The sequence below is a fragment of the Colias philodice genome, chromosome 13, assembly GCF_061535455.1.
Source record: "Colias philodice isolate Cphi_HAF_F1 chromosome 13, ilColPhil1 Martin Lab GWU primary, whole genome shotgun sequence".
Lineage (NCBI taxonomy): Eukaryota > Metazoa > Arthropoda > Insecta > Lepidoptera > Pieridae > Colias > Colias philodice.
Genome location: NC_143098.1, coordinates 3,974,345 through 4,000,412, shown reverse-complemented (window position 1 = coordinate 4,000,412; position 26,068 = coordinate 3,974,345). Strand labels below are relative to the sequence as shown.

Below are 26,068 nucleotides of genomic sequence, written 5' to 3'. Positions count from 1 at the left end.
AGCGAATTTACTAGTTTGAAGAGAAAAAGCACAACTTTTATAACACTTTTAATGATTTATTAAGGAGACCGACTTATAACGTCCGTACTGCGCGGGGGGACCGCGCGAACAACAAGTTTTCTATAAATATCTAAAATAGCAAAATAATAAAACGCCTCGGATATTTCCTTTCGAACATTCAAATATTCTAAACAAATACTACATCTCTTCATCTTTAAATCTAATCAGTATCTTAGTATCGCCTTTTTCAAATTTCAAAACCAATATAAATAAAATTGTCTTGACTTGAAATTCATTGCTCACTTTAACATAGTAAAGAAAAGCTCAAGTGTTCTTTGTAGCATTTAATTGATGTAGAATAGGATGATGTTTTTTCTAAGATTTAACTAGCTGTCCGCCCGGCTTCGCCTGTAGTAACATTATACATCCTATCAATCTTTGAAATCAAATCTCTTCCACGGATATTTTTAGGCTATTTATGAGTATCTTCTTGTATAAGATTTTACATGAGTACCTATTCATTATTAAATTAAATGCATTTTAACTGATTTTGAACAGATCATTCATCATATTGAAAAAAATGTCAATCAAGATTTTTTTTCTTTATATAAACATGACTTTCTTATAATATCATCGCAGTCCCATCGAAAGTCGAAACATAATTATTTACAACCATTTATTTAATCATATAATGATGAAGGTGCATTATTTACTGTCTGTACAATACGATTTATATCCTATTTTTGACAAAGAGTAAGAAAACACGAATAGTATAAACCATATTTTTCCTTGTACAGCAACAATATTATGTTGTTAAAAATCAACAAAACTTAAATGTTCAACACAAATGTGAAATAAAACATTTACCCAAAACGACATTAAAATAACGAAATATATTACAAATGGAATGACAATTGATAATACAGTAAACGTGAGGCAGCTTGTTGCATTAACGAGGCGGAGGGCGGACCGCCCGCCCAATCCGCCCAACGATATAAAAGCCGTCGAGATCGCTTCCACGGCACATCGCACCACAACACCGTCAACACAACTTCCCAACCAGCATCATCATACCAGGTCAGTATATATTTATATTCAGTTCCAAGTTCCAGTATTCAATATTCATCTCTAACTTAATTTTTGACTTTTGGAATTTTTCAATTTAATTTTCAGAACTTTTATAAAGTAAGTTTTAATACAACTCAAATAATAAATTGTTCTATTTTATTTATTTGCGTACACCAATTTATATACTTGCGTGTATTGTTGATCAGAAACTGATGAATTGTTTTTGATGACATTGTGATACTGCGGTTTTAAAATGTATGTAACTACGAATACGTTTTGTCGTGCATTATTTTTTGGTCAGTGACTGTTTAAATTTAAATACTTAATTATACCTTTTATTTACCTTAATTTTATAAAACCTTTTCATTCTTCTAATGAGAGACAAAAATTCCATTTTAATGGCATAAACCAAATTGTAAACGAACATAATGTAACGATATAAATTTTATAGGCAATAAAAGGTAGCAACAAAACTGGCTACTCGCGAAAATTTTTAATATAAAATGCTAATGCCCACATACTCAAAAACATTGTTACCATTCATGTAAGAATACAAAAGAATGTTTCAAAACCAACCACTAAAGACGACACAGTTAAAAAATACATATATTATAATATATAGAAACCGATGAACAATAATAACAATTACGCAAATTATTGATCAGAATACTGGAATAGAAAACATATTCATATGATTTCTAAAAATAATCTTCAATTGAACAAAAATTATAAGCAATCCTACATAATTTATTGCGCGTGTAACTTCTTGAAGGTAAATATTAAGTATCAGCGAAAGAGGGATAATAATCGAAAGGTCAACCAATAAATTGTGAGGAAATGCCATTCGATGAATGCAAACATAATTTTCTATCAATGCTGTTAAATTGTTATTTTAAAAATATTTAGCCATGAAAATGGAATAAGTGCGGAAAATTCAAGGAAGACCTTCTACAATAGAACTGACTTCTACAAATCGTATGAATTACTTTATTAATTTTTGTTTAAAGAAAGATATACAGCCTATTATTTTAAAGATTACGAACAAAATTTATTCTATAGCTTTTACTGATTTTATATGTAAACTGATCCCATTTGTTATATTATTTCGGGACTTCAAATAGGGGTAGATTTTGAAGGACTATAGTGGCCATCTCATGTTAGTGACATATGTCACAAATATATATTTTATTATTCAGTCAATAATGACAAATTACTGTGCCAAGTAAGACGAATGAACAGCACACACGAGAAATAAAATTTTATGATCAAAATAAATGTTGTTTAATACACACGCGTCCATTTCACAGTCTAGCATTATGCACGCATAAAATATGGTTTGCCGTCCTCCTTTTTAAATTCGTAAAGAATTCGTAAAAATCACTGAGAATTAGAATTACATCAATCCAACGATAAAATCGCTCTGTTACAATGTAAAAGACAAACAAACATTTATAATATTGATAAGTAGACGTCTTTACTAACTCATCTAAAATATATTTTAACTTAACTTAAATATATATTTCTTAATTCTGTAATCTGTATATAATGAATTTCCACTACTATTTTATTCAGAAATGTATTAATTTTCTAACTAGTAAAAAATAGTGCCTATCAAGTTCAGAAATAATGTACTCGTATAACGATTTCACGCGATAATTAATCTTTCATCAAATGCCGTGAAAGAAACGCGTTGATGTCTTTGTAATAATCTCTAAGTCATTACGTAAAAAGAACTTCGTCTGAGAAAAACAAAAACTAAATGGTAATGGTTCATACTATTGTACATATGTACTCAAATTTTGAATGAACAAACCCGCATACATTATAACGTGCTTAATGGATGTATGAGACAAAAATCCTCTCAAATCCTCTTCAGCTTTGTATCTTTGTATTTCATTAAATATTTATAAAGGTATATTTCAAGAGTATTATTATCTCCAACGTCGTGGCTACTCCCACCTAATAGATAGTATGTCATAAATTGAAGTATACACCGACCCAGATTAAATTCATATTGAACTCAAATATTGGTATACGAATCTCTGATTCTTCAATATTATATACAAAATAATAAGACAGTTTATTTAGCATTCTGAGGTATCGAAAGTATGAATACTAAAATAATACTAAACGTAATATTACGTAAATTTATATAACTAAAATAACATATTTTACCAAGCCTACAAATATGTATGAATAAAATAATATTATTCAAATTAACGAGGAGTCAACCTAGTCCTATAAAGGAGTAATTTTGAGAACAAGGTATGTACCTTCTAAAGTTTAATAATTTCACTATTACGTTTAGATACGATCATTGATATACTTATAGTTATACATTCAGAAAAAAAGTAACTATTCCAAATAAATATGAGTTCTCAGTGAGTTCTTTTATCATTCAGTCGCTTATTGTTTTGCAAACATTCATCATACATATATTGTTTTTGGTACATACCTACTTATAAGTACTATGTGCTTAGACAGTTCTTCATAAATAGCCTGGAGGCATCAAACAAGATTCACAAGCAGGGTAGGACGAAGGTTCGCTTCTAAACTTTATTAGAAATTTATTAATGATAATACGAACATGCGATTAATTATTCAAATCCAACGTAATTATGTTAAACTTTAACAAAAGTAGTTTCTAAGAAAACATTGTACTTCAAAATCTATTCAATTATATTATCATACTTCAGATATATTATAGAGAGAAACAATATAGAGCTTCCATCAGATCGAACATTTGAGGGATATCTGATTAGAATGGTAACAAGTGAGTTATATACATTCTCAATTCTATTTAGGTACCGGTTGAATATTTCCGTGTAAGCTTAAATAATATCCATCTCATCCATACTTAAATATTTATAATTCTTATAACTTAGTTGAATACGTCGAATCTTTTTCAAAATGAGGTCAATTATTATTCCACAGAACACAGCCGAAGGTTACAACGCTGAACGCATAATGCTTCGTTTTCCTTCCTGTAACCAGGTTGCGCGCCCTTTCTCTATATCATTCACTTCCTTTTCCAGCAACCCTTTCTTAAACATTATCTAGGAAGCAATGCGTCAAATTTTAATAAATGTTTTGAGTATGCTTGAATTACGTATGTAGAGCCAAAGTACCACGTTACTTTTGGAATATATTCGCAATATTTTTTTTAATATTTAATGTCTTATGCTTGAATCTAATTTAAAAAAATAATTGGTAATATGCACATGATATGTATTTTATTAATTGATATGATAATTATAAAATAACAATAATATTTTAGATTTAGTAAAAACACGCTTAAGTAAATAAGAGAAACTCAATAAAATTATTTCTCAAGTTCTATAAAAACGTTAAAATATAGATTTCCAATAATTGTAAAAATTGTACATTTAAAAGCTAAGAGGAAACCTCTTCTTTGAAAAATACTTCAAACGGTAGATTTTATTACACAATAACGGTCTTAATTGAAGTTCACTTATTGCCCCTAGATACCGACAGTCTTACTTAACCCGTGCTAATGAAATAGCCCGTTCTTTTACTCACTGCGTTTTAATTCAAATTATATATTTTATAATGATTAAATGCGCTCTAGATATTAGTAGTTTATGACTTGTTTTATTTCTCCATTTTACAGCTATAATATACATCAAAAAACTCCACAAATGCATTAATATTACTTAAATTGTATGAAATTTACTTCTGGGATACATAATTCACTTCTATGATACGTAGGTAGTCCATACGATAGTGAATTATTGATAACATAAAAGCTATGCGATGCTTTGAGCTTTCACACCTGCTCTTTAGAACTTATTTTATATCACGTTTCTCGAGAAAATATAAATAAGAATTTAAAATTTTCATGGAATTTGACTTCCAGTTTTTCAGGTCTGTAAGTATGTTAGTATGCAATTCTCAAAATAAGTATTTTCAGCAGACAAAATGATCCGCGCCAGTGGAGCAGTGATCGTTGCCTTGGTTACACTAATTATCTGCTGCAATGCTGACCCTCGACAGGTACAGTGAACATTACAATTACTGATACAAACATAAGATTTGAAAATATTTTGTCTTCTCGTTTTATTTTTTTCTCTTTTTATGTATCTCTATAAACAGCATTTTTTTTATATTGATCGTAGTCGTTCTTCCATATATATCTAATCTATTTAAGTTCTTAATGAAACTAAAAAGAAAATGTTAATTAAATAAATAATTTTCACTTCCCGAGCAATTTCTTGCCTTTGAATATTTTAATAAAGAACCTCGCCTCAACCAGATTCATATTTTTTTGCTAATACCGCAAATAAACCCAAATTTAAAAATACATAAAAACAACCCGACCAATCATTTTCAACGTATTGTTTACGACATTCACTTTTTTGACATTTTTCAACTTTAATCCCGCGTTGGTTCGAAAAAATTTGCTCCATTTTAAATGTTTACACATTTTTTGGCAGGAACAGGAGTTATCCGATCATAATTCTGCCGAGCGGTATGAAAGTGGTAAGACATAGTATACAATATTACACAACTCAATTACGGCACTTATAATACCCCTAGCACTGATGATCCTTTGGTTTTTCTCTCACGGAATTCTAATGTTTATTCCCTTTCACTTGTCACGCCCCGTGCAATTTAATGGTTTTGGTAAGACATTTTAAATATTATGCAACCCTATGCACAATATCACAAATCAAATGTTTTTCAATTCACGAGTTTGCACTTCTAAATTCTTTCACATTTTCACGTATTTGTGGTGATGGAAACGCACTTTACCTACAACGCACAGTCACGACACAAAAGCTTCACATGTGCACTCGAATTCTTCTGGTAAGTACACCTCGAATTATTTGGCTATTTGTCACATGATTAATATATTGTAATATAAACACGGTATATTTTGTTACAGATTTAAGACAAAGACAGGAACTAGAGAATTTCTTACGTTTCTTACTGCAATATGAAAATAAAAATGAAGGAAGACACCATGACTATGTGATGTCTACTTTATTAGCAAAAGCTTTGATTGGAAATGGACGTACAACTGACGGTCTTGGTGGCAGTAGCCTTCAAGGGAGAAGCTTAACGTTTGGAAAGAATTTAGATAATTTAGGAGGTTCTACGCTCCTAGGCCGCAGTATTGGTGGATATAATCATTATGCGAGGTTTGTGGATGCTCTAGGTGGCGGCAATTTGGTTCGCAATTTAGATTCGATTGGTGGGGCAAATCTTGTGAGAAATTTAGATTCTATTGGAGGGGCAAATCTTGTGCGAAATTTAGATTCTATTGGAGGGGCAAATCTTGTGAGAAATTTAGATTCTATTGGTGGCGCTAATCTAGTCAAGAAAAATCTTGATCAAATCGGTGGACCCAATCTCGTCAAAAGAAATCTGGACTCATTAGGCGGAGGAAATTTTGTACGTAATCTAGATTCAATCGGAGGAGCTAATTTGGTTAGAGAAGTGGACCCTCTGGGAGGTGGTAACTTTGTGTAACTTGTAATAGTGAGTTGGCAATGCAATTCCAGCAAAGTTTTCATCATATCATTAGAGGAAGTGATCAAATAAATTATTCCTGGAATAAAACATATTTTTCAATGTATATTCGATGTTTGTGATTATAATTTTAATAAAAATAAATGTGCAGATAAAAACTAAGCTTTTTTTTCAATTGAACATCTCAATTCCCTTATACAATCCTAACTCCTTCGCCAATACATGTTTTAATTTACTATAAATCCTCGTGCGCGTTTATAAAGCTTAATGCTATATCACGGACTCAATTTTTACCCAACTTTTTTATAATACGGAAACGTGACTTTCTGCATACATCGGAGACAAGCATGTAAACTACTCGAATAGAAAAATAGGTTTGGTATTATGCAAGTTCCAGAGCCAATATTTTTGTATACAACACACAAACTCAGGTAAGAACAATTTATAATTGTGATGAGATAGACATCATAATATATGTTGTCATAATGTGTTTAGGTAACAAACCCCGCAATTTGGAATCCATAGGAGGAAATAATTTGGTGAGACAAGTTCGTGAGGCCCATCGAATGGCACATTTGGGAAGACGTTATGATTATCTTAGGTACGTATAAATAATAACACTATTTTATTTAAGCTTATTTTAATATTCAATTTTATAACTAGGTATTTTATTTTACTTTGTAATATCATTATTGTATGTAAATATTTTAATGAAATATGTTTTATGTTATACAAATTCCGGTAATTCAAATTTTCATGTGGCTTAAGAACAACCTGACTTACAAATTGGTTTGACCTGACCGTTATTAATTCACGTAAATCCTTAGAGAAACTTATAGAGGATCTGCTAGTTCACTTTACAGTAATCCGGTCTGCTATGTGATAACAAATTTATAGACAACTAGATTTCCGCCCGCGGCTTCGCCCGCGTTTTCAAAGGAAAACCCGCATAGTTCCCGTTCCCGTGGGATTTCCGGGATAAAACCTATCCTATTTCTCGGGGTAAAACGGGGTTAATAGATTTCAATAGAAAGATTATAATATAAAGTGCAGACTTTTCAAAGTAACATAATATATAACATATCAATATCCATTAAAGTATGTACTGAATAGAATATTACTTGTATACGTAGTATATTATTATTAGTCTGTGCAATTACACTTAAGTTATTTACAAGCAAGCTTTACCTAACTTTACATTAATCTGTCACACTTTTGTATTTCAATACTGACTTCATATTAATAGATTTCAATAGAAAGATTATAATATAAAGTGCAGACTTTTGAAAGTAACATAATATATAACATATCAATATCCATTAAAGTATATACTGAATAGAATATATCAATCATAAAATATTGCGCTACAATAAGGAAAATTGAGGAAAATATTTTTCATGTATCATTAGTGAAAGAAAATATATTTTGCTGCTTTAATAAAACTACCAGATTCATAACATCTTTATAGCTGCGACATAAATCAATTTTTATATGAAATCAAATTTAAAAACGCTGTCAGCTTTATTTAAATATACAGTCAAACTAATATAAGCATTTCATTATAGTCCATATGGCAACCGGGCACTGCTGAGTCCTTTTGAATATGGGTATTACGGAGAGGGGTTCCCCAAACGCAACTTTGATGAAATCGACCGGTAAGACATCAATTGAATTTTTAAAAATTGCTTCTTTGGCTCTATATTGTGTTTCTGTCAAAGTTTTAGAAGAGTGCTGAATTGGAAATCCCATAGGTATTGCGTTTTCTTCCTTGGAACTTTTAACAGCTGTAATGAAATGTTAGTATTTTTACTACAGTTTTCAAAAAAATGTCTTATTTATACAAGCTAGAGCTACAGCTCTGGTAAAATTTTCATCTATGTCCAATCTTTCATCTTTCATCAACAAGTCTATATTGAAACTAAATGGTATTACATAATTTCAGGGTAAATAGACGTGACTACGAATTTAAGATGTTGACTTCGAGCAATTTACTAGCTATACGATCAACAAACGAAATCTGTTAGCTCAGCCAGTCGCACTTGAAACTTGACTTTACAGTTTTACTTTGTTCAGTAGTAATTATCTTAAACTACGGTCTCTGAGGTAATATTTTAGTCCTTGACATGGACACATTGTGACTTTGTTGGACTTTATCTGCTGTAACTTTCTTCAAAATTATGTAACACACGCGTTCTAATGTTAGTTCTAGTATAAATACTAGAGAGTGGTAGGGATCGCAAGAAATAAATGTAATCATATTCAGGTGCTTTTTTAACTTACAGGAAAACATGAAACATGATAACGGGATAAAGTATGAATGTACTTTTTTTGTTTTCTTTTTTTTGCTTTCAGTACTTAAAAATATTTTACCTTTCTTCCCATTTTAGTCATACAATTTTTTATATCCAGTCATGTTAACAAAAATATTACACATACATACATACGTTCTCTATTCATTAATCTACATTTGCCAAGGGTCTAATTCAACTTCGTTTAGTTCAGAAAAGCTAATATTTTGTTGTTTACATTTATATAGTTAGTCGAGTCTTCACACTGACCCGTTTATTAATTTCTATTTGAATTGTTTATCTAAACGTTCATTGAAAATAAATTTACCATTTATTTTAAATACGTTTGGATTATTCTAAACGATGTGAACGAATTAAAAAAATGGTAAACACACGATTATTTTCAAACAACTTAACAAAATGATGTAGGAGATATTATAACAAGTAGGTGTACATATACTAAAGGTCGTGGCTCGTGCATAATAATCAGCACTACATTCAGGAAATTAAAACAACCAAGCACCTAAACTAAGCCAGTGAGTAAAATTAAACATTTAAGTAACCTTTACATAATCCCGGAATTATGTACACAGGTCAAACCTCAACACGTTTGTGAAAAAACGCAACTTCGACGAAATTGACCAATCGTCCATGCCCTTCCCGTTCAAACGATTCTACCACATCATCGGACCCAACTATCTGGACAACCCTGTGTAAGTAAACTATTTAAAAAAATTGTTAGTAGGTATTTGATCTTAAGGTGTCTTTCTAACCAGGATTCTCAACATTCCACAATAGGTACCTACCTACTCAGGTAACTATAACACATAATTTTAACAAGTAATTGAAAGTGTTTAATTTACTTAGTAAAGTTTATTATAAAGTGGCTTTTATGACAAGAAAATGGTTAACATTTACTTAGATATTGTAAACATAAAGTAAAGATTTACTCCCCTGAGTCGTGAAAGATCAAGAGTATGCCAAAAGTAATTCAACTAGAATGCACGACTTGACACGAAAGTTTTGATCGTAACCCTGAAACTTTTACGAAGGATGTTTGTGTTTTAATTATGAAGTTTATAACACAGTTGTCATATTTATTAGGTATAAAACTTCACACCCACTTGTCAGGATTATCCGTGCGTGCGTTACCAAATTAAAATGGAATGAATCATTCGTTTTACACGAAATAGGAAAGCAATGATTCTAGTTTCAATTTAACTAAACATTTATGGGAAAGAACCATATTCAAGAATCGGCAACGAGTAATCTGGATTACCCGTACTATGAGTTGAATCTCTACATATTAGTAGAGCTAGATTGAAATTGTATCATTATAATCATTCCTTGTATTTTTAGAACCTATTTGGAAAGCTTTTAATCTGTATTTTAATTGTTCCATAAATTACAGATCCAACTTGGATAAGAAGCGCTACAGGCCCGACTACCCCATGGACGAAATCGATCTCTCCCCATTCCCCATCGGCTCCAAGAGATCCAGCGAATCGCATTCTCTACGATAAATAAATATATTCAAGTTTTAACGTCCATCGGCTTAAATCCCCTTAAAATACTTCTTGATGCTTCGGATTCACGTTACAAATTTAACAAGATCAAATGTTGTCCCGCTACGAACTTAGTTGACGTGACTATACTTCCTTATTATATCAAATTTCGAGGGAATTTGCAGATTATCTTAACAAAATATATTTCCATAAATCCATATGATATAATTATCATAGTATATTTTCGTAAAAAAATCCCGATATAGAACAAAAATATTAATAAGAGATGTTATTATAGAATCATATAGAACGTTTACTTTTTCTACAAGTTCAATTGTAATTCAAACACTAATTTGATGTAAATCTATTTTAACATATATAAATGTTTAACAATTACTTAGTTTTAATATGAAATGTTTTAGAATGTTAATATAAAATAATGTATATTTATTTATTTTATAAGGAGAGAGTGTTTGTAAAATGACCTTAGATTTTTTAATATCGACTTCTAAGGAATGATATTATTATGTATTTAAATCGAAAGACGTGGAAATGATGATAATTTCAATGTATTATTTTTCATATAAATATATTCCTTAAAATTAAAAGGTTTTTCAATTATTTCTTTCCCAAGAAAAATACGAGGAAGATATTCATTTGTAAACAAATCAATTACAAAAAATAAATAATAACCCTTGAAAATTTACTTCTATCTAAGTAATAAGTAAAAGCAATGGTACTGTTATTTGACTCATTAGATTATTTTCCTTTTATGACATTCTTACCATAGAAATAACAACTTACTTTTAAATATTTACGAAGTCATACACTAGAAACAACTGCAATAATCGACCGAAGTAATATTGATTCAATCTCTCAACTAGCATAAACCAGAATTTTTTACTTTGGCCATAGCCATAAAGTAAAGTAATGTACTTAATCTAATCACAGTACATAGCGTACTCAACAAATCAACTTCAATTGATTTAAATTTCACGACATACGTAACATAAAACGAAGCGAATGACTCTGAGGTTGTGCATTTCCCTTTTTTATGAAAATTTCTGTATTACGTCCAATTTTCTACAGCCCGTAGGTAATAACAGCAAACTAGGAACGGGTGGATCATAATGAGAATCGAGAACGGAACCAATTTGCCGTCGACAAATAGTCCTCCCATAGGCAATCTCTTTGAAAACAAACAACAAATATTAGTATTGTACTGATCATTTTTACCCCATAGAAAAATGATTACAACCAACTACAACACATTTTTTAACAATAGGTACTAATTTCCCAACTGAAAATATATTTCAATGGTACACTAAATAAATATACCATTTCAATGTCTTAATAACTACTTACCTACTTGTCGTGTTTACTGTTGTTGTAAAAGTCGAACACAACTAATTACTGTTGAAATAAAAAGAACATAATTAGGCAATTTTTGGATTATGCATTATTTGATATCATCTTAGAATGTCACATTAAAATAGAAAATATTACCGTACCGAATTTTTACCAAGTTTCAGTAGTAATCTGAAGGATCGAAGTTTAACACAGGATGTTCAGCGTAGTACCATATAGGAGCTACGTCCCAGTAGCGACGTGATGAGGCGCGTTTTCAGCTAATTAAAGTTCGTGCCGATAGCGCAATTATCTCGGAAATACCGTCTCCGCTTTATGCTAGTCACATTCGATTCCAAATTAACTTTAAATAAAGGCGCAATTTCATTAATATAGTTTATGGCAGAGAGCCAATGCTCTCGTTTTGTCCTTAGAGTTTGTCTCGCGAAATTTAGAAAGTACTGATATCTGTTACAGGGCGTTTAACGAACGAGCCAGCCGCTACTGAAAGTTTATTTCCCGCATCGTTGTTTCTTGTAATTTGATAGCTTTTCTAGTTTTATAGTAGGTATTTATTATTTAACTACAATACGAAGTTTAGATCATATATTCTCTCTTTATTCTATTCAATTAATTATTATGAAATGTTGTACAAAAACATTGAAATGCAATTTACGCTGAACTTTACTTACGGCCGAAGCATTTAATTATAAAATAATCTCCGGAAATTTTGTCATCCATTTCCCAAAATTAATTAGAAGTTTGTAATTCCAATGGAAATATTTACCGATATTATAACTTCAATCTTACAATTAACAAAACTTAATTAGCTAAACGGTGAAGCTTAAACATTAATTTTCCATCGACACTATATTTAATTAGCATTCTGTACACATGTCGACATAGTTAATTTTATAATTTCTTATATTATTGCCAAATAAAAGTAACATCTTATATGAAAGCATACACTTATATCTATAATAGTGAATAAGATTAATCAAAATTGAAATAAATATTTCCTTATTAAAGTCAGTTAGAAGGTACCTTGTGGGAAAATTTCCAGCCGTGCGTAGTAGTATATTATGTCGTAGCAAGATAATCATATTCAGGAACCAGGGCCAGGGTAACATTTAAGATCCAAAATTGCAGTGTTATAAGTATAAAGTAGATTCTTTTACCACTGCATTAGGTAGATATCAAATATCAAAATTTCTCATAATCCTACTTCCTACTAATATTATAAATGCGAAAGTTTGTGAGGATGTGTACGTGTGCGTTTGTTACTCTTTCACGCAAATACATACTACTGAACCGATTACAATGAAATTTAGCACACGTGGCACACATATAGAGGCTAACTTAGATTAACACATAGGATAGGTTTTAACGGAAACTATGCGGGTTTTTCATTGAAAACGCGGGCGAGTTATTAACATGAGAAATTTCAAGATTTGGTAATTATATTTTATTTATTTGGTAATTCGTATAGGTACTATATAGTATATAGTAGTATATTATTGTTAGTCTGTTGTGTATTACTATGCACAACATTTACAAGCATTTACAAGGGTACAACTAGTTTTATAATGAGAGGAACTGAAACATTGTTTTATCGCGAATAGTAAAGCTTACATTACAATTACAATTTAATATAATTAATTGGTACCCTGGGTACAAATTAGGGATTTCCTGAGAAAGCCTCGATCGCGAAACGGTGAAACAGTAGATAATAATTGAATTCGAGACTGTTTAAATTACTTTGCGAATTGCTTGAAGTTTTTTTTTATGAAAAAATAATTTCCATCAGTCTATGATCTATGTCGGTATTGGTAGATACAGATCACTACCTAAATAGTTACTAGTTTATTTTCGCAATATATTAAAACATTAGGTATGAATTGTGTTATGTGCCCTAAACTTGGACAGTATTTTCTTTTTCAGCCGACTTAAAAAACGAGGTTCTCAAGAACTTTCTACTGGGTGAACAGATATTTAAAACTTATTCGTGTTAACTAGGCGCAGTGAAGTATAAAGCCGACTCAAGAGAATAGAAATAACCTATTACGAACTAAGTCAGTTTCAGATACAATTTTCAATGTATTTAGACACATTGACCCCTAGATTCAACTGGCAATGTCTTTGTACACGTTAGATATTGAATTTTGTGACGGGGTCACTGAATTACATCGTAAATCAGAAGAGCAATAATAATCATTAAAAAGAAATATGTAAGATATAAGATATAATACATTGCTCGGTATATAGAGAAATTAGGCATCATTAGAGTGAAAGCCACATTACATCATACAGTAATGTAATGCGTTCAATTTCAACATCCCTCTCCAGCTCTTTCATAATACGGGAAGACGATACAAGAACTTAACGAGCTCTATGTCAAGTTCATATAGAAAATAATACTCATGTCTCATGATGATATTATAGAAATTGTTATTAATTGATCCCATCTAGGGAGTGCTAACAATAAATATATTAAACAAAGCGGTACTTAAAAGTACCGTACTTTCCATATGTACAAGGTTATGCAAACAGAATCAAGTGTTACTATAATATTATTTTATTATCATTCTTTATGGTTTAGATAAAAAAGACTTTATGCTTTTAGGTACATGTAACAAGTAATGACGAATGAATATCAGCTAAAACATAAATATCTAGAAAGAATTCGATAGTCGTAACATCGGATCATTCAATGAAAAGGGCAAGAATTTAATTTTCACCCTATAAAGAGAGTTTAACGTAAAAATATTTGAATAATTTATTGCGTTTGTATTCTGTTCTTTAAACTTTTGTCTTTCGCAATGCTCAATTTTCTTTGACCATCTCTTTGACTGTGTAGAAATATTGTCTGTAATTGAGAATGTAAGTACGTACGAGTCATTGACGTACCTACTACCTACCTATCGCGTATAAACAACTTAAATGTAGGTATAATCTCCCTCAGATGTGTAATGTGTAGTTATTCCAGTTTATCTACCCTATTTGAATATTATAAACATGTTAAACTTCAACAGACAAAAAATATTCATGACACTACCACATTCAGCGACATTCATCAATACTATAGAATGATGAATTACTCTTTCGTTGCACATTTTTATTGCGCTTTTGTATGTCATGACACAATGCACCTGAATGGTTTTAAAAGAAATAAGGTAAAATTGAAATACATGTATATTATCCGGAAATGAACGATCAATTTAAAACCAGCACAACAATTAAATTTAATATTTCAGGCCCCAGAATCACAGACACAATAGAAAATCTATTGTGTCGTGGACCAAATAAATTAGAACCTAGCGTACACCACTTAGTCGAACCTTAAAATTGTGTTAATATAGTATCTCTACGCTATTGGTTATTATTTATTGCATTATATATCGGAGTGTTATTGGTAAAAGCTGGGATCACTTCGCTTTCACGGATCGTAACACAATATAGGTAGGTAGGTATTTATTGATTGAATTTGATCAATTCGCAAATTTCGCTTTGCCTTTTATGAAGACAGACATTACATTTTTTTCACGTCCTTCCGATCCTAAGTTACACAGACTATGTGTTAAAAAGCTGCTATTGTTAATCAATGGGGAAAAAGACGTTACATAGCTTAGGTTAACAACAAACTTATTATAATTTTCTCGAGAGAAAAATATTCGAGTATGATTCGAGTGTATTTTTTTTTATTTAGCAATCGGTTAGGTAGGTATATTGTTTAAATTATAGGTGTAATGCGATCGATATAACGTGGAATAAAACTTTTTACTTGAACTTAATTTATAAAAATTCATAATTTCCGACTCCTGTTTATAGGGAATTTTTAAAAATTATGTTATACTTAGGTACACAAAAATCTCCAGCCCACACAACTCTCGAAACTCACTCACGTAAGCAAAAGAATTCGTCGGAAAGATTTGCATCTACTAAGAATTCAGATATTGGATGGCATCACAGAAAGGGAGAAAAGTGGTATGTGAATCCCTGAATCCCTACGATATAAGCTCACAGTCACTTCAATCGCATAACATAAAATAGGTACAATGTAAAAATTGTACAAAGGGTACATACTTCTTGGATTCTTGGATTTATAGCTCACGTAGTACCTATGTAGAGATAGAGAATAAGTAATTATTTCAAAACGATTATGGAATCGATGTTTTCTTATGAAATGTGCTTCAAAACAATGATTTCCATTGATTTAAACATAATTTCTTATTAAGAAATGTGAAATACATAATATATTTAAAATTACATTTAAACTTTTCCATACTTCGCTTTGAAATATTATGAACTCGTGAATAAGTGAAACCATATAACGAACTTGTACAGAAAATCAACCGCATATACAACAAGACGTTGCGAATATTTAAATAACACACCGCAGGAAAACGCAAATTCAGATTGCTTGTAAAATGAGGAAACGCTGTTTGCATTAATTTAGCAAAAGTGTATAAATTTATTTTCTTTATTTCACTAATCAGTTAATCTAAATCTATATAATATATAAAAATGAAACCCGTTTCGCGTTGTCACGGCATCACGTGTGAACGGCTGAACCGATTTCGATAATTCTTTTTTTATTATATATTCCTTGAAGAACGGGGATGGTTCATATATAGAGAAAACGTAAATAATTTGGAAAATCCAAAAGTGCACGCCTCATAATTTTTTTAAATAAATATTTATTAATTATTATTTTTGTTTATTTAATAACAATTAAACCACATCGAATCAGACCCTGAAAAATGAAAGGGTTCTATTCCTGAGCATACTCAAGCGTAAGAGAAAAAAAAAGACTCGATTAGTAAAGTATTTCGGTCGCTATCGTGTTAACAAGAAAAAGGATCCGCACATACAGACACACGGACGTCCAAGACAGAACTTTTTTAAACTGTTTTTTAACTAGTTTAAATAACAAAAATGACATCAAAAATATCATGAACGTTAAAAATAGTGTTTTTTCTTAATATGTGTGTGTATGTATTATCTTACAAGTGCAATGTATGATACATAAAGACATTTTAATTTATTTATTTTATTTATTTATTTATTTATTTATTTGTCAGAATTGTGGTAATATATCACACATCACATGATTCAATCAACAAAACAGTCCACACAATTCGCCAAACAATTGGCATACAAATTTTTCACGATTACATTGCAGATTATATAACATACATACATCCAATAACATCAAAATTAACAGGTTTTTATTAATACATATCACGCTTTAAAAAATTCATTTAAAGAATAGAAACATTTAAGTTTGAAAAATCAGATGTTTTGCGCGAAGTGACAGTAGTACCCACCTCAACGCTTCGCTTATGAGGCGTGCAATATGTACCACGGGCGAAGCCGGGGCGGACCGCTAGTATATTATAATATTGTATAGATTAAGCCAAACATGGAAATTTTTGATATAGTACTTAGGTCCTACGTTGGTGGGTCTACATTTTAATATTTAAAAGTGGTAAATGTTCTTATTTGATACAACTTTAGGAATAAGAAATTCACATAAAAATCATGATAGGTAGGTATCTACTAACTTTCTTTGACTTTTTATTGGATGGATTTTTACAATAGGTATGTACCATTTTATTTGTTCATAAACTGCACTGTATATTGCGAATAAAATACTATTTATTACCAAATACTAAAGCTTCAAATTCAATTTGTATCTTTTATGATCTTCCTTCATGATCTCATTCTTACAATATCTAAGCTTACAATAGGCTATTTGACAGTATAAAAAATAAATTACTTTTTTGTGTAATCCATATATGTATAAGGTTTTTAAAGCGATTTAAATTAATAAATAATATAAATAATAGCTTATTTGTTTATAAATCGTCGAGAAAAAACATCATATTTTTTTAAATTACCACGTGACCGAAAACATCCATGATTGGCTGCATCTGCCATGACGTCACAGCTGCGTAAATAACAAGACGTGATCCCAACGTTTACTCACGTCGTTGCTAAATTTCGCTTTTGGTTTTGTTTCTTGTATAACTTATTTCTTGTGATTCAAGGTGTCTGTAATCAGTTTTGTTCTTTATGTGTTATTTTTGTTTGTCATGGAACCTAATTTCGAAAAAGCAGACAGTAGAAATCTACCTAAAGTGGACGCTGTATTGGTTGACATGTTCTATAAAAACAACCCAGACTTTTACGCTCCTGAATTGAGAAATGTGAAAACAGCTACGTAAGTTAATATTTCAATCGTCATTCATTACCTTTTTAGTTAAATGTACCTACAAACATGAATCACAATAGCACAATAATTATTATGAAGACATTTTTTAGGTTATGCCCTTTGTTTTTCATTTCAGCCATCCAGTTTATAGGATCAAAATTGACGTGTTTGTATTGATTATTTTCAATATCAATACAAACACGTCATCATCAATTTATATGTATATGTATATCATTATCTTACCTCAAGCAGGTAAGTAATGAGACGATTTATACTATCTACTAGCTTTCCACCCGCGGCATCGCCCGCGCAGTCAAAGAAAAACCCGCATAGTTCCCCTTCCCGTGGGATTTCCGGAATAAAACCTATCCTATGTCCTTTCTCGGGTATCAAAATATCTCCATACCAAATTTCATGCAAATTGGTTCAGTAGTTAAGGCGTGATTGAGTAACAGACAGACAGACAGAGTTACTTTCGCATTTATAATATTAGTATGGATTATAAATTTATTATTTACTAGCGGTCCGCCCCAGCTTCGCCCGTGGTACATATTTCGCAATAAAAGGTAGCCTATGTTCTTTCTCAGGGTCTAAATATTGTCTGTGCCAAATTGCATCAAAATCGCTCCGGAAGTTTATGAGACTATTCATTACAATCAAACAAACAAACCATCCCATCCCCTCAGTATCTCCCATCCTCACCACTTCCATCTCCCCAATCCTCCCAACCGTCATCCTCCCCACTCCCATCCTCCTCACTCCCCACTCCTATCCTTCCCTATCCCATCCTCCCAACTCCCATCCTCCCCACTCCCATCCTCCCACATTCCATCCTCCCCACTCCCCACTCCCATCCTCCCACAACCCAAGCTCCCTACTCCCATCCTCCCATCCTCCCACAAACCATCCTCCACACTCCCACCCTCCCACATTCCATCCCCCCCACTCTCCACTCCCACATTCCATCCTCCCCACTCCCATCCTCCCACATCCTACCCTCCCACATCCCATGCTCCCATATCCCATCCTCCCACATTCCACCCTCCCATATCCCACCCTCCCAATTCCCATCCTCCCACATTCCATCCTCCATCCTCACCACTCCCATCCTCACACTTCATCCTCCCTACTCCCATCCTCCCTCATTCAATCCTCCCTACTCCCATCCTCCCATACTCCCACATCCCATCCTCCCCACTCCCATCCTCCCACATTCCATCCTCCTGCACCCATCCTTCCCACTCCCATCCTCCCAAGTCCCATCCTCCCATCCTCCCATACTCCCACATCCCATCCTCCCACATCCCATCCTCCCCACTCCCATCCTCCCACATTAAATCCTCCCCACTCCCATCTTCCCACAGTCCATCCTACCCACTACCATTCTCCCCACTCTCATCCTCCCACATTCCATCCTCCCCACTCTCATCCTCCCCACTACCATTCTCCCCACTCCCATCCTCCCACATCCCATGCTCCCATATCCCATCCTCCCACATCCCATCCTCCCACATCCCATCCTACCCACTCCCATCCTCCCACGTTCCATCCTCCCACATTCCATCCTCCCCACTCCCATCCTCCCACATTCCATCCTCCCACATTCCATCCTCCCCACATTCCATCCTCCCCACTCCCATCCTCCCACATTCCATCCTCCCACATTCCCATATCCCATGCTCCCATATCCCATCCTCCCACATTCCACCCTCCCTACTCCCATCCTCCCCACTCCCATCCTCCCACATCCTACCCTCCCACATTCCATCCTCCCCACTCCCATCCTCCCACATTCCATCCTCCCACATTCCATCCTCCCCAAATTCCATCCTCCCCACTCCCATCCTCCCACATTCCATCCTCCCACATTCCCATATCCCATGCTCCCATATCCCATCCTCCCACATTCCACCCTCCCTACTCCCATCCTCCCCACACCCATCCTCCCACATTGCATCCTCCCACATTAAATCCTCCCCACTCCCATCTTCCCACAGTCCATCCTACCCACTACCATTCTCCCCACTCTCATCCTCCCACATTCCATCCTCCCCACTCTCATCCTCCCCACTACCATTCTCCCCACTCCCATCCTCCCACATCCCATGCTCCCATATCCCATCCTCCCACATCCCATCCTCCCACATCCCATCCTACCCACTCCCATCCTCCCACGTTCCATCCTCCCACATTCCATCCTCCCACATTCCATCCTCCCACATTCCATCCTCCCACATTCCATCCTCCCCACTCTCATCCTCCCCACTCCCATCCTCCCACATTCTATCCTCCCCACTCCCATCCTCCCACAGTCCATCCTACCCACTACCATTCTCCCCACTCCCATCCTCCCACATCCCATCCTCCCACATCCCATGCTCCCATATCCCGTCCTCCCCACTCCCATCCTCCCAACTCCCATCCTAACCGAATGATTTATTTGTGAAGGTAGGGAATATGCATAAAATTACTATCGTAATACATATTATAATGAAAAGGATTTTTTTTTATTTACTTATCATTTAAACCCCTAAAATAATATTCAAAAAGAGCAAAATATGGGAGCGAAATTCAAACTTCCAAAACGCGCCACCACTGGTTGAACGAAATGTGACGTCATCTGGCATGACATTGTATTCATCACTCCACAGTAAACACTAAGGTGAACACCCACTGGACGTGTCATGTGACGTCACGCAAAGCGCGCGCGAAATGGCAGCGTTTGAACTGCTTAAATTTTTTAAAAGTTTTAAATTTCATTTATAAAAATATATAGAGTACTAGCTTTCCGCCCGCGGCTTCGCCCGCGTTTTCAAAGAAAAACCTGTTCCCGTAGGATTTCCGGGATAAAACCTATCCTATGTCCTTTCTCGGGTATCAAAATATCTCATGCAAATTGGTTCAGTAGTTAAGGCGTGATTGAGTAACAGACAGACAGACAGAGTTACTTTCGCATTTATAATATTAGTATGGATTGCAAATAAAATAAACTGCCTACTAGGTATTCAACACCATACTTACATCGAAGTGGTCTTCTCAAAAAAATATAACTGTTTTAATTGATATAATTATCTAATATCACTTGGATTTCAGCGAGCTAACTGACACTTTCTACGCATTTTTATATATTTTGGAGCACATATAAATAGTTTGTCAGGGGTTTTAATAGTTGTATTTCTGCATCCAGGAACTACACACCACCTATAAGAACTCATTTTCTGGTTTTTAAACAGATTAACTTAATTATACTATAATTAAAACAAAAACGAACAATAAGTACTAGGAGCAAGTTGATGTTTACGCCGCTGTGACTAGGGCATGCACCCGGGTTTACCCGGTTCCGAAAAACCCGGGTAAACCCGGGTTTTTTGATGATCTTGAGAACCGGGTCTGAAAAGTATGAAACCCGGTTCTCCCGGTTCCACAAAAATATTAAAATATTAAGTATTATTTATATTTTGCTGCATTATTTTAACAAATTTATTGTATCTGGCAACGTCAGACTCACGTGCATCGCGAATTTTCGTGCCACGCCTCAAGCGTGGCTCTGATTGGTGGTCTTATAGGCCGGGAGATACTGACACAAAATTTCGGGTCATTTGTAACAGAATGGCCGTTCTACAGGGGTCTTAGTATGCCATGACAAAAACAAAAATGATGGTCAGAACGCTGGTACCGGCAGACTAGTCGCGTGGGCGTTAGTAGAACTCGTCGGATAAATAGCGAAAATCAAACGATTTGTAACACAAAAATTTTAGAATTTACCGATAGCCCATAAAAAAGATATAGGCAGTAGTGTCATGCCATACTTTTCCGTTGTGACTTACAGCCCGGCATACCGACGTGAATTCACGTAAATTAACGCATTCATGCGTTAATTTAAAAAAAACAATTCAACCATTTGTACCAGGATAACTTTTGCACAGGTAACCATCGTCGTGCAGCCATTTACGAAAATCGTCATGCCATACTTTTCGGACGATTCCAAATTGTCGCCATACCGCCGAAAATCTGCAATTTTTTTTTTCTCACCAAATAATGTTTTTGTTTTTGGTATCAAGCTGAAATTTATATCGAATACACAAGTCTTCGGTCCCTTTTATGTGAAGAAGTCAAACTCACAAGCCAACGCATCAAAAGATACAGTCGTAAATGCTGAAAAATTTCGCGAATTTCGACATTCGCATGGGTCTCAAAACCTACAGCTGGGTACTTTTCATGAACACAGAACCTTTAAATTAGGTAAAAGTAACGTCTTATAACACAGATAAAGGAAAAATTGCTAGAAACATAAATTTTAAAGTTACAACATTATAAAAAATAGGTTCGTTCGGAGCCCTCGGAGCGCGAGTCCGACTCGCACTTTGCCGGTTTTTTGCTTTACAGTTTGCAGTTAATGAATAAGGTTTAAGTTTATATGTGATATTAATGATAACAATTAACAAGGTACTTTTATAAGACTGATAAATAAAGAGAAGTATTGAAATTTTGTTTCTTTATTAATTCAATAAAATAAGACACAAGCCGCGTAAAATAAAAAGCCCATTAGGTACTTTTACGGTTACTTTTGTTTAATTTCGTATTTTTTTCCGAGGTATTATAAAAGAACCGGGTAACCCGGTTCTACCCGGTTCTGAGCTCGATTTGGAACCGGGTTTCAGAAACTTGGAACCGGACTGTGACGTCACCATGGTCGCGAGACGCCATGTTCTTCAAAATTGTGTTTTGGCGGCATATTTGAATATCATGTTTTTATTTTCCATTTTCTCAATGAATAACTACAAAAAATTAAGAAACATGTGTTTTGTGTGCTCTTACGTATCTTAATAATTTGAGACAGTTTTCAAAACCTTGTCAAATAGCCTATTCTGTCAATTATGAGGCTATGAGAATTTTAGTTAATGTACTTACCTACGGAAATTCTCAAGATAAAAATTATGTACTAGCCTACTAGGTAGATACATAAAAAAACGCAATATTAAGGGCCCTTAGTAGGTGAAAACGGCAAAATGGACTGTTATCTTATCTATGAGCTATAATTGAAAATATTGAAGTTTTTTCGCACTGAAACTTCTAATATGTATTACAGAACGTATATGTGTGATGGGATGACTGTTTCCAAAACACGATTGGAAAAATTTTGCTCGATAAAAAAATCCTGAAGTTACCTCTAAAGTACCTATCATATAAATGCTCATTACAACCGTATTTTAACAATAACAATAACTTTATTTCCAAAATATAAGATAGGTACTTACATAGAAATTGAAAACTTTTACGATAATAATTTGTATAAAATCACAAATACATCTAAGGTATTTACCTTCTCGATTAAGTGATTGTTTTAGATTTAGAAAATACTAAATATTTTCATTCACTTTTTAATAAAAAATGTGAATGGCGCTTACGATTTTTAGTTTCGAGCACGTTGATTCCCTGAAAGTAAACGCGGACCGCCTCACCCCTTACCTAAGGCATGCTAAGGCGCTAATAGCTGCATTTTCGCTGACCCTTTAACCCCTCTTAAGTCTTAACACTGAGTTACTAGTAATAATACCTCAATGAATATTAAATAATTAAAAATTACATTATTCTTATTCATTTCTTAAGAATTTCGTTTTATTTTTCAGACTATTATGATTCTTCCTCAGTAGATTTAAGAATATTACCTATTAAAACCATCAAGTCTATGTTGAAGACCTATGACATTATGCGCGATAACTAATGCACCGTGAACTGAGAATAGGTACCTATTATGAGACTATAAAAGTCATTTACATAGCTTTAGAAAAAACACCATTAAGTACGAGTAGGTATTACTAGCAACATGATGTTACAGTAATTTTCGATTGTGATATTATTTTGGACGAAAAGAATGTGCAAGATGGGGAGACTGAAGGTGTTTGTATTTTATATGAATAATCTTATTTTTTTAATCCCTTTAACTACTTACTTAGGTACCTACCTAAATTATTATCTGTGTATTTGTTTTTTGGGTGGCCCGTTGTAGGAAAGAACTAATACTTATACATATTTGAACATTGAATCCAAATAATATTATGAACTTCGTAAAATTTGTAGTTAGGTAGTTCCTTTTAGTACAGGAATTTTTTCTTGTCCCTTGTTATATACTTATAATCAGTATTATCACATGTAATGTTACCCATATACCTAAATTTAAATTTTAAAATATTGTTTTGGATCGAACATAATATTATGACTTCTCCTTTTAACTTGTTTTATATACATAAGTATTTTACTCACGTATGTTCCAGTCAAGTAAAGGGATCAGCGTCGAGTTAAGTGAGAGGTAAGGCTAACAAATCTAATTAAGGTTCGTTCTCTTTGAGTCTCTTTGAAACAGGATGGCCTGTATCATTTTATGTAGATCAACTCTTATCGTTTTTACTTTTTATGTAAGCGCTATCCATCAGCAGAATTGTTTCCCTGAACAACGGTTGAAGCGGTTAGTTGAACCGCTTGAATATAATATTTTAATAGTGATAGCCACGAAATTATTATGGATTACCTACACAATTATTCGATAAAATACTTTGGTGAACGGGCCACCTTTTAAAGGGATAGTTTAGAACCATTAGTCAGGTGTATTCTAAGATGCTCTGTGCCGTTAGTTTTAGCATCAGTCGTTCTAGCATGTTTAACATAAATTTAATATCTAAAGTTTTATGTACTAAGTAGGTACAATATAAAAACCTATTTATCTACTTAACTATTATTATTAATTTATTTTATGTGTTTAATACTTGGTTTAATATTATTAGGTGTATATAAAACTCTGTCTACGATATAAAATACTAGCGACCCGCCCCGGCTTCGCACGGGTTCAATGCTGATACTAAATACACTACAGAAAAATTGTGAACGTTGTATAGGTATAAAAATATAGCGGCCCGCTCCGGCCTCCGGCATCGCACGGGTATAAAATACATAGCCGGGCGGCCGCAAACGCTACGTCCTGCAATTTTTAAATCTATAATATCTTCGAAAATATTCACTTAAATCATACGGTGTAAAGGGCCATATAGATCTATATTAAATGAACAATGTATCCATGGTATTTAATTGGTTAAGGATTAATGCTGTATTGGTTAAAATCGCTTCGAAAATTAGCCATTATTTGTCGTAAAAAGTAAATGACAAAAAAAAGTTATTGTGGGTTATCCATAAGAGATAGACATATACCATCGCGGACTTTTCTGTAGACCTTTTCAATGTGTATAATACTTAGTAAGTACATTATTTTGATAAAACTCGTAGGGTTCAACCTGCGTTTGCAATGTAAGGGGAATAAATGTAATTTTTTACGACATCACATTAGAAACCTCAAAAATAACAGTACTTCTCCACTACTTAATGGATCTTATTATACATATAAACCTTCCTCTTGAATCACTCTATCTATTAAAAAAAACCGCATCAAAATCCGTTGCGTAGTTTCAAAGATTTAAGCGTACAAAGGGACATAGGGACATAGGGACATAGGGACAGGGAAAGCGACTTTGTTTTATACTATGTATAGGTAAACCAGAATCTGATGGCAAATTGGGAAATCAAAATTTTGAGTGTGCAACCCTAGGGAAAATGGACTGAACGATCTTGATACTGCTTATTTTTTATTTTGTCCTCAACATCATTAGTCATATTACATAAGTGAACAATACTGTACTTAATAATGAGATATCAACTTAATATTATGTAGGTACATACTTACATGTATAATATACATATTACTTTTATCTATGTAATACATACTATTATTTACACATACCTATATTTGTATATTCATTATCATTATGCCATGTAAAAATATGGATGTAATGAATAATGATAATGTAGATCAAAACTAGATTGCTAATAATTTTTTATAAAATAAAATAAAAATAAAATAAAACTATGTTTATTTTCGTAAGTATTAAAGATACACACATTATAAAATTGACTTGGACAGCTTGGACTTGACGAATAGCCGTATTGGAAACTCCTGTAATAAGTTTTCATAAAAATAAATTGTAAGTAATCAACAAACAATATTATAGTTACCTACTTATAATATTTTTTGTTTTAAGTATCAAAACGGGTAAGTCCAACTTACCAATAAAATATTCAAAATTCAAAATTGTGATGTGTTTGAC

At 33.1% G+C, this 26,068-nt stretch overlaps 1 protein-coding gene across 3 annotated transcripts; it reads left to right on the top strand.

Moving 5' to 3' along the window:
• Nucleotides 1-1,037: 1,037 nt before the first annotated feature.
• Nucleotides 1,038-10,695, top strand: LOC149483302 (orcokinin peptides-like). 3 transcript variants are annotated; one of them, XM_089702936.1, is made up of 7 exons: nucleotides 1,038-1,077; nucleotides 5,000-5,082; nucleotides 5,523-5,568; nucleotides 7,057-7,162; nucleotides 8,127-8,216; nucleotides 9,443-9,562; nucleotides 10,261-10,695. In XM_089702936.1, exons 2-7 carry the CDS (start codon nucleotides 5,008-5,010, stop codon nucleotides 10,370-10,372), a joined length of 549 nt encoding a protein of 182 aa, XP_089559062.1. In that variant the 5' UTR covers nucleotides 1,038-1,077; nucleotides 5,000-5,007; the 3' UTR covers nucleotides 10,373-10,695. The 3 variants fall into 3 exon arrangements, with proteins under 3 accessions (XP_089559062.1, XP_089559060.1, XP_089559061.1); XM_089702934.1 differs by lacking the exons at nucleotides 7,057-7,162; nucleotides 8,127-8,216; nucleotides 9,443-9,562; nucleotides 10,261-10,695 and adding an exon at nucleotides 5,975-6,719; XM_089702935.1 differs by lacking the exons at nucleotides 7,057-7,162; nucleotides 8,127-8,216; nucleotides 9,443-9,562; nucleotides 10,261-10,695 and adding an exon at nucleotides 5,975-6,719 and having other exon boundaries at nucleotides 1,039-1,077; nucleotides 5,003-5,082.
• Nucleotides 10,696-26,068: the final 15,373 nt, after the last annotated feature.